The 12547-nt window shown below is 40.9% G+C and overlaps 1 protein-coding gene across 1 annotated transcript in view; it reads left to right on the top strand.

Moving 5' to 3' along the window:
- Positions 1 to 12547, top strand: part of jade2 (jade family PHD finger 2) — a 160556-nt gene that overhangs the window by 72801 nt on the left and 75208 nt on the right. Inside the window, exons 4-7 of the mRNA XM_031308215.2 lie at positions 117 to 274; positions 3686 to 3897; positions 6626 to 6793; positions 10434 to 10550. Coding sequence (XP_031164075.1) covers positions 117 to 274; positions 3686 to 3897; positions 6626 to 6793; positions 10434 to 10550 — 655 coding nt within the window. The remainder of the gene's footprint in view (positions 1 to 116; positions 275 to 3685; positions 3898 to 6625; positions 6794 to 10433; positions 10551 to 12547) is intronic.

The raw sequence follows: 12547 nt of genomic DNA, 5'->3' as shown, positions 1-12547 counted from the left end.
GTAAGACAATCTGTGACTCATCTTATCTGTTTAGTGCCATTTTTTTAAAGGTGTTTAAACAAGTTGTTCCAGACCACGTGATAAACTCTCTGCATGTATCTTTGTGTTTGTTCCAGGTTGCTGCCGACTGAGTCGACAGGTGGCCTTTCCAACAACACGCAGGAGAGGGAGAGCAACACCCAGCCTCCTCCCACCCAGCGCTACAGCTGCTATGACCTGGATGACATGGACGTTGCCTGGCTGGAGCTGGTCAACCACGAGTTCAGACAGATGGGTGAGTGCATATTGACTCGCTGCCTAATTTGATAATAAAAGCCAGAAAACATTTTTACATCAACAACAGAAAAAATAGTTCCCAAAGGCATCCAACATGGTTGTAAGCGCTGACATATAGTAATAGTGTTATGCAAAATATTATTAATTTTTTCACTTGGCCTGATCCTCCATGTTGCCTTGTATGAAATAACTTACCTAAATGTCTCATGAGTGATGCGGTTTTACTTCAGTCTCATGGACTTCATTTAGAGCTACAGAGGCTTAAAAGACACATCCATACCTACACTGCATTGTGTGTGTGAAATTCATATTCATCGGTAGGGCTGCAACTAAATAAAATGTCCATTTTTTCAGTCTTTAAAATGTCAGAAAACACATTTGTAACCATTTAAAATCCAAAGATATTCTATTTACAATGAAATAAAAGAAAAAAGCAGCACATCCTCACATTTTAGGAGCTCACATTTTTAATCATTAATAAATAACTTGAAAACAAATTGATTATCAGAATTGTTTTAGTTGCCTAATTGATTAATTGAGTTGATGGTTCAGCACTGTTTAGTCGGGGTAACACTTAAACAGGTACTAACACAAACATGACTAACAGAAACTGGACCATATTCTCTCCTATGAAAACTCTGCTCATTATTAAAGCTGCTGGTTTTTGCACATTGACAGAACTAACTGCCAATAGTGACGTATAGTAGTTCATTGTTTTTAGGACTTCCGTATTGAAAAATCACTTTAAGTTATATAAATAAATAAATCCCAGAGGAAGGAGACTTTTTCTGAAAACTGCAGATGCTCTAAATATACCGTAACTTCCTCTTCTTCTACAGTAACTATCACTCTTTATCTACTGTGCTGTTCTATATCCTCCATTTTGCCATGGTGACAACTGCTGACCCCGAGCATCTCTCCCATCTCCACCATTTTATTCGATATCTGATCGGCTCCTTTCAGATAAAGGGTCGTAATTGTGTTTAGAAATCCCAGCTGGGGTATCAGGCTTTTATTTCTAGGACATATTCTCCTTAAATCAAACCCACACACACACACACACACACGCGTGCGTGCGCGCGCACACACACACACACACACACACACACACACACACACACACACACACACACACACACACACACACACACACACAGGCTCTTGCTGTAGCAGAAGTGTGTTGTTTCCCATACCCTACAATACTAGACCAAACAGACGGTTGATTGGTTCTGGTGGCCGAGGCTGTACGCCTCTGGACTCATGATGGGATAATTTAGCATTTTCTATCTCAGTCCTCCACTGGACATGCTGTCATTTTGGTTATTTACAGTAAACACTTTTTAAGTTGGTTTTAGAGATGGGGTTAATTTGATTTTCAGATTATTACTTTTAGAGGAAACTTGATTTCCTGCAGGAAACTCAGTCTTTACAGCAGCACAAAACACTGGAGAGTATGCAGTCTGTCAGTAGTAATAGAGAAAACACTTGGTATTGAATGTCAACCTTCTGCATTGCATTTAATAGAGTAAGTTAAATACTGTAGGATTAGACAAGTACATGAACATACTGGAAAGTAAAGAAAGAAGTGTGTGTGTGTGTGTGTGTGTGTGTGTGTGTGTGTGTGTGTGTGTGTGTGTGTGTGCGCGCATGGTGTCACTTTCTGACAGATAAGTGCAGTCGTGATCACATACACACACAATGATAAATGTGCATCTGCATGTGCGCACAGCTGTCACATGTAGAAACACGGAAACACATAGATAACTGTAAAGCAAATACACTGAAAGTTCACACACACTCTCAAATATGTGTGAACGTGGTGTTGCTTCCCTCTCTGTGTTCAGTTCATTATGTTAATGTCACAGCAGGTTAATATCTAACTCTGCTTCCCTTTTTTCTGCCGATTCAAAAACAGCTTCTAAATCTACAACATTTACAATCACACAAATTTGTGCCAAATTCAAGACTAATATATGAAAAATAAAGTTGAGCTGTTTTCAACATCAGCTGCAGGTGTTCAGGTTTCTTTTCTTTCAAAATCATTTGGAAGTATAATAGTGTTTTGGTTGGATTTGTTTTAGCTCTACTTTATGTGAAACTGCAGCTCAGGTTGTAAATTAATTGTTGTAAATTGTTGGCAACAAAATGCTCCAGAATCAGTAAATTAATTTGTATTTATTTATTTATTTTTGGATGGGAAGGGATTGAGTGACATAAATAATAAATAGAGACACAGGATGCTCATCTCCACACAAAAATCCTCCCAGCTGAGTGCTGAATCTGTCAAATAAATCAATAAATAATCTTCAACTACAGATTCCAGGACAGCTGGACAGTTTATCTCTGCTTGGAGCATTCGGGCAAGGCAATGTGACACAATAATGTAACTGAATCTAGAAATGATCACCTAAGAATCCAGAGATTGTGGCTGAGCAAAAGATTTACTCAACTCTAATTTGATTTGTGTTGGCATGGTCTTTATTTAAAGCCTGTATTACAGTATTCCAAATACAGTCCCCAAGTAACATCATCTAAACTTTATTTGTTTTTGAATGGTTATTAAATTAATCATCTTTATTTCAGAAAAAAAGCTACTTTTTCACACTAGATTTAATGCCTTACTGTTACCCATTTTGTAGAATTATTGTAATCTTGTTGCATATAATGAGATAATAGTATTCCACATCTGTTTGCCACCATCCTGGAAACCAGACTGTTCACTTTCCTGCTACCTCAAATACTTTATGTTTTATGAGGATGAAATCTTGCATTCACCAGTTAAATCAGTTTTCATCAACTATTAAGCAGCCTTAGAGCAAGGCATTACTTTGATATGCAAATGATGCAGGAATATTAATGCTAATGCCGACACATATTGGCACAGTGAACTGAGCTTTCGCCAAGAAGGGCTTAATGACAAATTTCGTCGTTTTTCAGCTTTGATAGCAAATGGGCTTGTAGTGACAGAGCACATGTAGCGTTTCTTTGCTTTTCTCTGGTTAGCAAAGAGTCAACTGCAATACTCCCACATCCTGCAGTTCATTTCCAGCACATTTTATCCTAAGCCGGCCCAAAGAAAACAGAAAGCGACCTGTTTGAGGTGCACATGTGAAGGAAAGCTGTGAGCGTTTCTAATTAACGTGTGAGAAAATGTGTTTTGGCCAGAAATATCTGGAATTTGGTAAATTGGCTCACTCATTTTGTTTTTCCCCATGAGCAGCTTCCCATTACTGTTATCCTTGTCGATAACAAGTACTAAGTGTTGACCCTGCTACTGCATATTTCGTTCTAATTGCTCTGTACAGTTTCAGTAATTTCTCAAGTATTTATCCCTGCTATCAGCGGCCATGTCTCAACATCTGCCTTCAAGACTTTTAAAACATTTTACTTTCTGTCCTCTTGTCACCAGCACTACCAGAGCTGGACGAGCTGACGATGGAGTGTGTTTTGGTCGAGCTGGAGAGCGTGTGCGAGGAGAAGATGCGGCAGGCCATCGAGACGGAGGAAGGCCTGGGCATCGAGTACGATGAGGACGTGGTGTGTGACGTCTGCCGCTCTCCAGAGGGAGAGGACAGCAACGAGATGGTCTTCTGTGACAAGTGCAACGTTTGCGTTCATCAGGTCAGGAATGAAGGGATTAAGTGGTTTATCTCTCTGTTCAAGCATATGTGTCTTTAAGTATCACTTATCCTTCTGCGTTTTTTAGTCTCCGCGCCAGCGAGAGCCATGGCCGGTGGCATTATGTTTTTGGGTTGTCCATCTGTCCCTCCATCCATCCCATTTCCTTGAACACAATATCTCTGGAACATCTTGAGGGAAGTTCTTCAAATTTGGCACAAATGTCCACTGCATGTCATCACATTACATTTCATTTTGCTGACGTTTTCATCCAAAGTGACTTCCGTTAGGTGCATTCAACCATGGAGCTACAAACTCCGGACAGCAAGAATCAAGTGCAAGTACATTAGCTTCAAATAAGCCAAACTACAAAGACTCACATGTAAACATCCTCCCTCTCTCTCCTCCGTTTCCTGTCTCTCTTCAGCTGTTCTAAATAAAGGAAAAATCCCCTCAAAATATCTTTAAAACAAAAACAAATGTCTAATAGAATAGAATGACGGAAGTGATGACATTTTATATCAAAAAATGTTAAAGGTCAACTTCACTGTGATATTATGATGTCCTGCAAAAACACTTTTCTGGCCATTATTCAACGCCGTAACTCAGGATCAGAAGGATTGTGACCATATTTCAAATTTGATCGGATAATGAATTGGTAGTCTATATCCACGACGTTCCACTTCCGGGATTGCTCTCGTTCTGCTGCAAATTCTGACGGATGCCACTCTTTTTGGATGTTCGTTTTCAAATGTCCCGTTACCTTCCACTTTGTTTGTGTTGTAATTTTAAACTCCGGTCGATTTATGAGGACTATAGTTGACTGCTCCTCAGATCTCTGCAGGGTAAATCCAGACAGCTAGCTAGACTATCTGTCCAATCTGAGTGTTCTTTTGCGCGACTAAAACAACCTTTGAATGTACACGTTCCACCAAAACAAGTTCCTTCCCGAGGCTATTTTGCAGCGGCACCGTGGCTCCGCTCGGCGCTTAGCAGCACCCAAGACGATTATGATTGGTTTAAAGAAATGCCAATAAACTAGAGCACATTTTTCTCCCATCCCGGATTGCTGTGTGGACTCACCAGACCCTCCTCCGCAGTGCTGTGGAGGAAGGTCTGGCAATGCAAGACTATTGAATTGGTGACACTAATCTTGGGTGCCCACCTTAAAACTGTGCTGGTTGTATAGATCTTCTGTGCTGCCGGGTTGAAGATGTGTGTGAAGCGTCCAGTTTTAGAATTTGTAGCTTCTTTGCTGTAACATCCATATTTGAAGCTTTGTCTAGTGTTACCACAAGCTTTTTGGTTTTGCTGATATTGAGCTTCTGCTGATTGTCGTTGCACCATGTGCTTCACTACATTATATGGGTCTGGAGACATGGATGTTAACTGCAACTTGACTGGTTGGCGGAGGCATACAACCTTGATGCAGTAATTCTAATTTAGAAACTTATTTTTCACAAAATAAGAAAGTGCCTCCAGGAAAGAAAAACTGCTAAATGCTGAAAGCCTAAATGTGAAATACAAATCAAGGTTGTTCAAACACACGGTTTGGCTGTTTTCCTCAGAGCTGCCTTCCATATTTTACTCATATTTTACTCCCTCTGACATCATTTATCATCAACATGAAAGTACACATACAGAAGCAATTTAACAAATGGTGCCTTTGACAACCTGAGGCTTTAGGGGGCTCTGTTGTGTTTGTTACACAGTGACACAGTGTTAATTGTTCTGTCAGTCCTGTTGGCACTAACATACCTTCAGTGTCATCAGACTGCCTCTGGTTTTCTGCTGTTATTTTATTTTTTTAATTTTTTTAAGATTTGTTTTATTTTAAGACTTTTATGGGCATTTAAGACGTGAAAGGGAAGAGAGAGGGGAACGACACGCAGCAAAGGGCCGCAGGTCGGAGTCGAACCTGCGGCCCTTTGCGTTGAGGAGTAGGCCTCTGTAGATGGACGCGTGCTTTACCAACGGACAACCCGGGCGCCCGTTTTGCTGCTGTTATTACTCTGGATATAAATAGTTACCTCCAATATCATGGTCTCTCACCTAGAAGTGGAAATATTTAGAAAAAGAGGGAAAAAAAGGATCATCCAAGGCCCAAAAAATGGAAATATTTCTCGTGGTGGGATCAAGTGGAGCTGGTCAGGGACAGTGGCCGGAGGAAGGGCATCAGCAGCATCTGTATTAGAAATCAGTATCTGTAGTCAGCGTTGTGTGTTAGTTAGCTTCCAAAGCTACAAACAAGCGCTGGTTGTGCTAGCCTCGTCCCTTGGCAGACTGTCCGGACCGGGAAACGAGGCAGAATTGTCCGCAGAGGTCTCCTCTACTCCAAAGTGAACGAACCCAGTGATTTAAACCAGTAAAAGTACTGAATAAAACAGTTTCTCATTTAAAATCAGTGTTTTGCTTATGCTGTTCAGCATGAGTTCATGAGAGCCTGCATGTCAAGAAGTCGCAAATGTTTGCTAAGTACTTATCTCTGAAAGCTAGAAATCCAGATGTCAGATAACTAAAATCCTTCATTCAGTTAACAGATAGTTTAAAACAAGCAGGGTCTAATAAGTGAATCATAAAATTGTGACCTAAAACTACAAAAAAGGTTGATTCATGGGAGCGTTTCTGGCGGGCAACCACAACGCTGACTTACTTCTGGGCTTGTCAATAATGTTGTCTCCTTCACATTATCACCTCTCTTAACTTTTCTTTCTCTTTCTCCGTGTCACAGGCGTGTTATGGCATCCTGAAGGTACCCCAGGGGAACTGGCTGTGTCGGACCTGTGCTCTAGGCGTCCAGCCCAAATGTCTGCTCTGCCCTAAGAGAGGGGGGGCCCTCAAACCCACCCGCAGTGGAACCAAGTGGGTCCACGTCAGCTGTGCCTTATGGATCCCTGAGGTGAGACCCAAGGAGGGGCACTGGGGTCAACATAGCCAAATGATCCAAATATAGTACGGTGTAGATGACTGTTCCAGTTCCCTTTTTGTCATGCTCACCTTAGTGCTTAAGGTAGTTGTTTTCTACATTTCCTATACCTGGTGCAGGACTTGATTCTTTGAATCAAAGTAAGGCCTACCTGTATATTGTGTTTATGATCCCAGTCACACACCATACTCAGGAATCTAGTCTTGTGATTGCACCTAATGCCACTGTTAATGCAGAAATTGGTACCTGTGCCTCCTCTTTGAGTGAGTGTTAAATATTGCTGCACAGTGGCTCTGAAGAGTTTTTTTCACATTTGCCCTAGTGCATACAGCTCTAGTCATTGTCAAAATTAGTGTGAAAAACTATCTTTCCTATGTTGGTTCAGTGGAGTCAGCAACTGCATAAATATGAAGAAGCAAACTACTGAATGTCTGCCGTGTTGAATGTGTGTTAAAACAAGTATGGTGCTCTTGGACGAGGTGTCTACACCATAAAAGAAGGGAAAAGAAAACCACCTGAAAGACTCTGTGGTGTTTGACATGCTTTGATGAAGACCCACACAGTGCTGTTTTCGATTTCTGCACTTTGCTGTACAGTGTTTTTCTCTTCCACTATTTGCATCGACAGAAACATGGGGGACAAAAATCACAGTCCTCATTTTGTGAAAAAAAAAAAAAATGCTCATAGTAGCTTCAGCTGAGAGGAGGGACGACGCTTACGATGTACATATGGCATGTGAGTGTACTTGAAAAAATCCAAAACAACAGGGTTTACGGGAAATGTGGCTCAGATTTTGAGAAACACTCACACCTGTTAGTTTTTTCCATTTGGCTTTTCTTGTTAACAGTAAATGCTTTGAATACTTCATGTAGCTTCTTCAGTCAAAGTCTCAGTCTTATCAGTCTGCAGATAATGTCAGTTGATTCATAAAGAACCTGTTCGTCATGTAGCCAAGCAGCCGCTCATTTCCACTTGATGTGTCTGATGATACCTTTTGGAAACGTCTCATCTAAAAGCTTTAAATGGACATAAAGCAGCCGCTTATTTCATATGAATGTTGCTTTATGCCTTGCACACACCTTTAAACTGTTAAGGCAGTCGGCCATGCATGTGTCTTCAGCCTATTCAGGAACACACTCCACCAGCAGAGTGACTTTTGGCAGTTTAAACCTTTTACTTCTAATTGCCTTCTGTCACCCTTGATTGGGCTAATTGTTTTCGTTGCTCCGTTCGCTTTTGTTTTCTCTTCCTACCGTGGAGGGAGAAAAAAAAGAAAGAGAATTTGCATGTCTGTGCGTTTGTGCGCGTGTCCTTGCATAGACGTTTGTGTGTTCTTGCATGAGCTAAAGAGGTGTTCATAGCAGACGTCTACACAAATAAACACAAACGCAACACACACATCAAAACACTGGCTAGTAGATTTTTACTGAATTTGATGGTAGTGGAAATTTCCAGAAAAGAGGCTCTGTGTGTGAGAGTGACATTCATAGAGAGGGCTTGATCGGGTGTGTGTGTGTGTGTGTGTGTGTGTGTGTGTGTGTGTGTGTGTGTGTGTGTGTGTGTGTGTGTGTACATAAACACACCACCCAGCCTTCAAACGATACAGCCCCCCTGCTGTGCTGTGTGTATAGCTTCCCTCTGCCTTCAACCCCTAGAGAGAGGTCCCTCTTTAAACGACTTTCCACAACACACACACACACACACACACACACACACACACACACACACACACACACACACACAGACGCAGAGCCCCTCTCTTAAAATGCCTTTTCATTTAACACTGTGCTTTCCACCCATTTCCACTGAATTGATTTAAAAAAAATAGGCATTCTGTTTTTTATGTCTGAACCGAACCTGATGCAGTTAATGTTAGCTAAAGCACTGAGTTTGTGTTACCCTGTCACGCAATTGCTATTACCATGGTTACAGCTTGCCTGTATACCTTATGCGTTCATGCGTTGTCATGTACCTAACAAACCCCAGCACACAAAAAGTATCCCAACACAGACAGTAGGTCTATCATTTTTATTTATTTTTACACTATATTTTCATGAAAAAGAACTCAAAGCACAATGGTACTATAGGCCGAACCCAACCCCAATCCTAACATCATTTGTAAAAACGTGTCCGAACCCAGCTCGGGTCCCGTTGGGCTCAGATTGGGTATCTGCACTTTAGTACTGACCCACACTGACACGCACACAGAAAGAAAACTACAGCCCTGACTTTTTGAGTAGCAAACCAACACAAGAGGAGAAGGTGGAAGAATTGTGTAAAGTGCAACGTGTGTGTGTGTGTGTGTGTGTGTGTGTGTAATCAATTAACTACAGCATTCAAAAAGTGGAAATCCTTTTGCCATTGATTAGGTTGCACATCGACTAAACGAAGCGAACATTGACGGTGACAGCTGAGGCATCATTGTCTGAACTGCACTTTCTATTGACATCCTCAATGGAGTAAAAAATGTACCCTGACTCTGATCGCTTGTGTTGTGCAAAAAACATCAATAGGAAGAGAAAGAACCAAGGCTGTGTGTTTGTTCTGTGGACGAGCAGACAAGAGGAGGAAAATAAAATCAGATATAAGGACAAGTGGAGGAAGAGAGGGAGGGGCATGACCCGCAGAACTCAGTCGTCAGCTTGTTAATGCAAGTGCGAAGGACAAGGAAAGAGGGCAATGCCACAAATATGAGAATAAGTGAATGTGAAAGAGGTGGAAGGTTTTTTTTTTTGGAAAGAAACAGACAGTGGAGGAAGGAAGGAAGAAATGGCACTTTGGTGATGAGTGCTCTCCACTCTATTCTGCGTGGCTGGTTGGCACAGGTCAATGACTTTTTGGTTGTATTTGGTGGAGAAGGGTTTTAGGCCAAAGCTGTTCTGAATAGACCGCTCAGAGAGAGTGAGTCACACTGGGCTTTACAATCATGTTTCCAAGGAGCACAGGTGTCCCTGCTCAGGGTCCAAGGACAGACTTTCTCATTTGAGATCTTGGCTTTTGAAATTGGAAGACACTGAAAAAAATTATCATTCAAGCTACAATAAGTTGATTATTATCGTTCCGTTTTGGTGGAGATTTAATCATTTTATCAAGTGAGGAGCAAAGTTAATCCAGAGATTTTGTGCTAAATAAAAAGATGAGTGATGATCTCCAGCTGTTAATTGTTGTCATATCTGTATTAATGAAACTGTCCTAGGAGGCAACACAATTACCAATTTCAGTTTAGTCTATTAATCATTTAGTCTACAAAATTGTGAAAGTACCCAGGACACAGGTTTTTTAGAACCCAAGAAGATGTCTTCGAATGACTTATTTTGTCTGACCAACAATCCAAAATCCCATATTCAGTTTACATTTTTATTTTTGATACAAAGCCGAAAAAAGCAGCAAATCCTCACATTTTAGAAGCTGGAATCAAAATATGTTTGGCATTTAGCTTAATAAATGAGTCAAATAAAAAATTCTGTCTGTTATAACTGCCGCGAGTGTTATTATGATAAAGATGATGACGATGAACAAATACGATTTATCTCCACACAATGTTGATTGTTTGATTATTTATCACATTCGGTGCTTTGAATCCGATATGTGTATTTCTACCTGTTCCCTGTAGGTGAGTATAGGCTGTCCAGAGAAGATGGAGCCCATTACCAAGGTGTCCCACATCCCCGCCAGCCGCTGGGCTCTGTCCTGCAGCCTGTGTCGAGAACACACTGGAACCTGCATACAGGTACGTCAGATAAACACTTATCACTGCGTCCGCCATGCCTTGTGTTGTTATGAAGTGACCCCAGTGTCTTAAAATACATCAGCAACTAGGGCTGAACGATTAATTGCATTTTCGATAATATCGCGATATGTTAAAACGCGATTTCCTAATCGCAAAGGCTGCGATTTGGTCACATGACTCGCGAGAGCAATCAGTCTGCACTCCGTAGAGAAAGCATCAACTAGCATGCTAACGCTACACTGTACCTTGAGCTGATTTCTGTCATTCAAACAACTCTGAGTTGTAGTTTAAAACTTTTACAGCCATTTTAATAAAATGAAGGGTTTTATTCGGGCTTGAGTCTATACATGCAGTTAATGGATACAGGCACACAGAACTCAAGGCTCGATTGGCAACGATTAGCTCTGATTAGCGGTTAGCTCTGATTAGCGGTTAGCTCCGGTTAGCGGTTAGCTCCGTTATAAAGATATGAGTGGAGGAGCTGCCACTGAGAGGGGTAACAACCAGACTGATAAATGACGTTCGGGGAGCTTTCACAGCAGCGTGGCCGCGGTGTTTCAACGGTTTTATTAGTACAGTTAATCCCACGGCAAGAACACCAGCAACTAGCTAACGTAACGATAGCCTCTCTGAGCAAGTGCACTCGGCAGCACGCAACTTCACGAGGGGGAGGGGCTGGAGGCAGCTCCTCTCTGTGCACTGTAAAAAATTACACTGGTGTGTGTGTGTGTGTGTGTGTGTGTGTGTGTGTGTGTGTGTATAGATATATACTATATTTTTACTTATTTAACTGTCTAGTGTGTAATTGTGTGTTCATACTATACATTATTATATTATTCTTTGTTGAATAATACTGAAGACAAAGAGCTTAAAAAAATAATCGAATATTGAATCGTAATCGCAATATTTGGGAAAAAAATCGCAATTAGATTATTTTCAAAAATCGTTCAGCCCTATCAGCAACGCTCAAACATCCAGTTAAGTTTTGGTATGAATTAAGTTTTTCTTTTCTAATCATGCCCAAAACCTTACCTCAAACCCATTTAGCAGCCACTTTTCATTTCAACAGTTTGAAAATAATTGTCCAAATCTTGATATTGTCACAATTTTCTTCTGCGGAGAAAGAATGTAGTAATCACAGTATTTGTTTCTGTACTCTGCTTTTCATGCATGTTGGGCATGCTATTGTCATGTCATGTTTGAATTTTGCTCTGACAGCTGCTGTCCACTATTGGAGCCAGACAGATGTGCTTCATGTCATTCCTCCTCTTCATCCTGTTTCTTCTTTTGTATTTCATTATTATGGTCATTATATATTTTTTTTATTTAACCAGGAAGACCATTGAGATAAAAATCTCTTTTCCAAGGGAGACCTGGCTAAGATAGCACACCAGTTACAGTTTAAATAGAAATAAAACACAACAGACAGGAAATAAAATCACACAAGAAAGAGACTATAACCAGCCCAAATAAAGCAGTCTTCATCTTCCTCCTATTCCAATCCTCATGGCATGTGCACGCACACTGTTCATTATCTGGAGGTGGCGTTGGAATGAAAACAAGCCTGACGAAAATTGGTAAGTTTTAATTGTGTGTGAAATTCAATATTAAAGTTTAACTTTTGGAGTTTATCCTTACAAACAGATACTGTAGATGGGATGTTCATTCTGAAATGAAGCCTTACAGGCACACCCATGCAAAATAGTATACATAAGCACAGCAAAAGTCTTGCAGAATTGTTTTAAAGTTTAAACTCAGCAGACACACACTCGTACATAAAATGTCTCTCAACAACACAGATCATCATAGTTCTTAGCCTCCCGCTTGCCACAGGTGGATCTGTTTGAACCCTGCACCACTTTAACATGCTGCTGAGTATGCAAACAAAACCACACATTACCACTAACACACTTTACAGCTATTAGCTTGCCTACCATTCAGCTTTAAAAGTGCCCTTAAGGTGAACTGGATGCCTAAAGCCCTACGCTTGCTGTGCG

This window comes from Sander lucioperca, chromosome 13 (assembly GCF_008315115.2).
Source record: "Sander lucioperca isolate FBNREF2018 chromosome 13, SLUC_FBN_1.2, whole genome shotgun sequence".
NCBI classification, from domain to species: domain Eukaryota; kingdom Metazoa; phylum Chordata; class Actinopteri; order Perciformes; family Percidae; genus Sander; species Sander lucioperca.
This window is presented reverse-complemented; position numbering and strand designations above follow the sequence as displayed.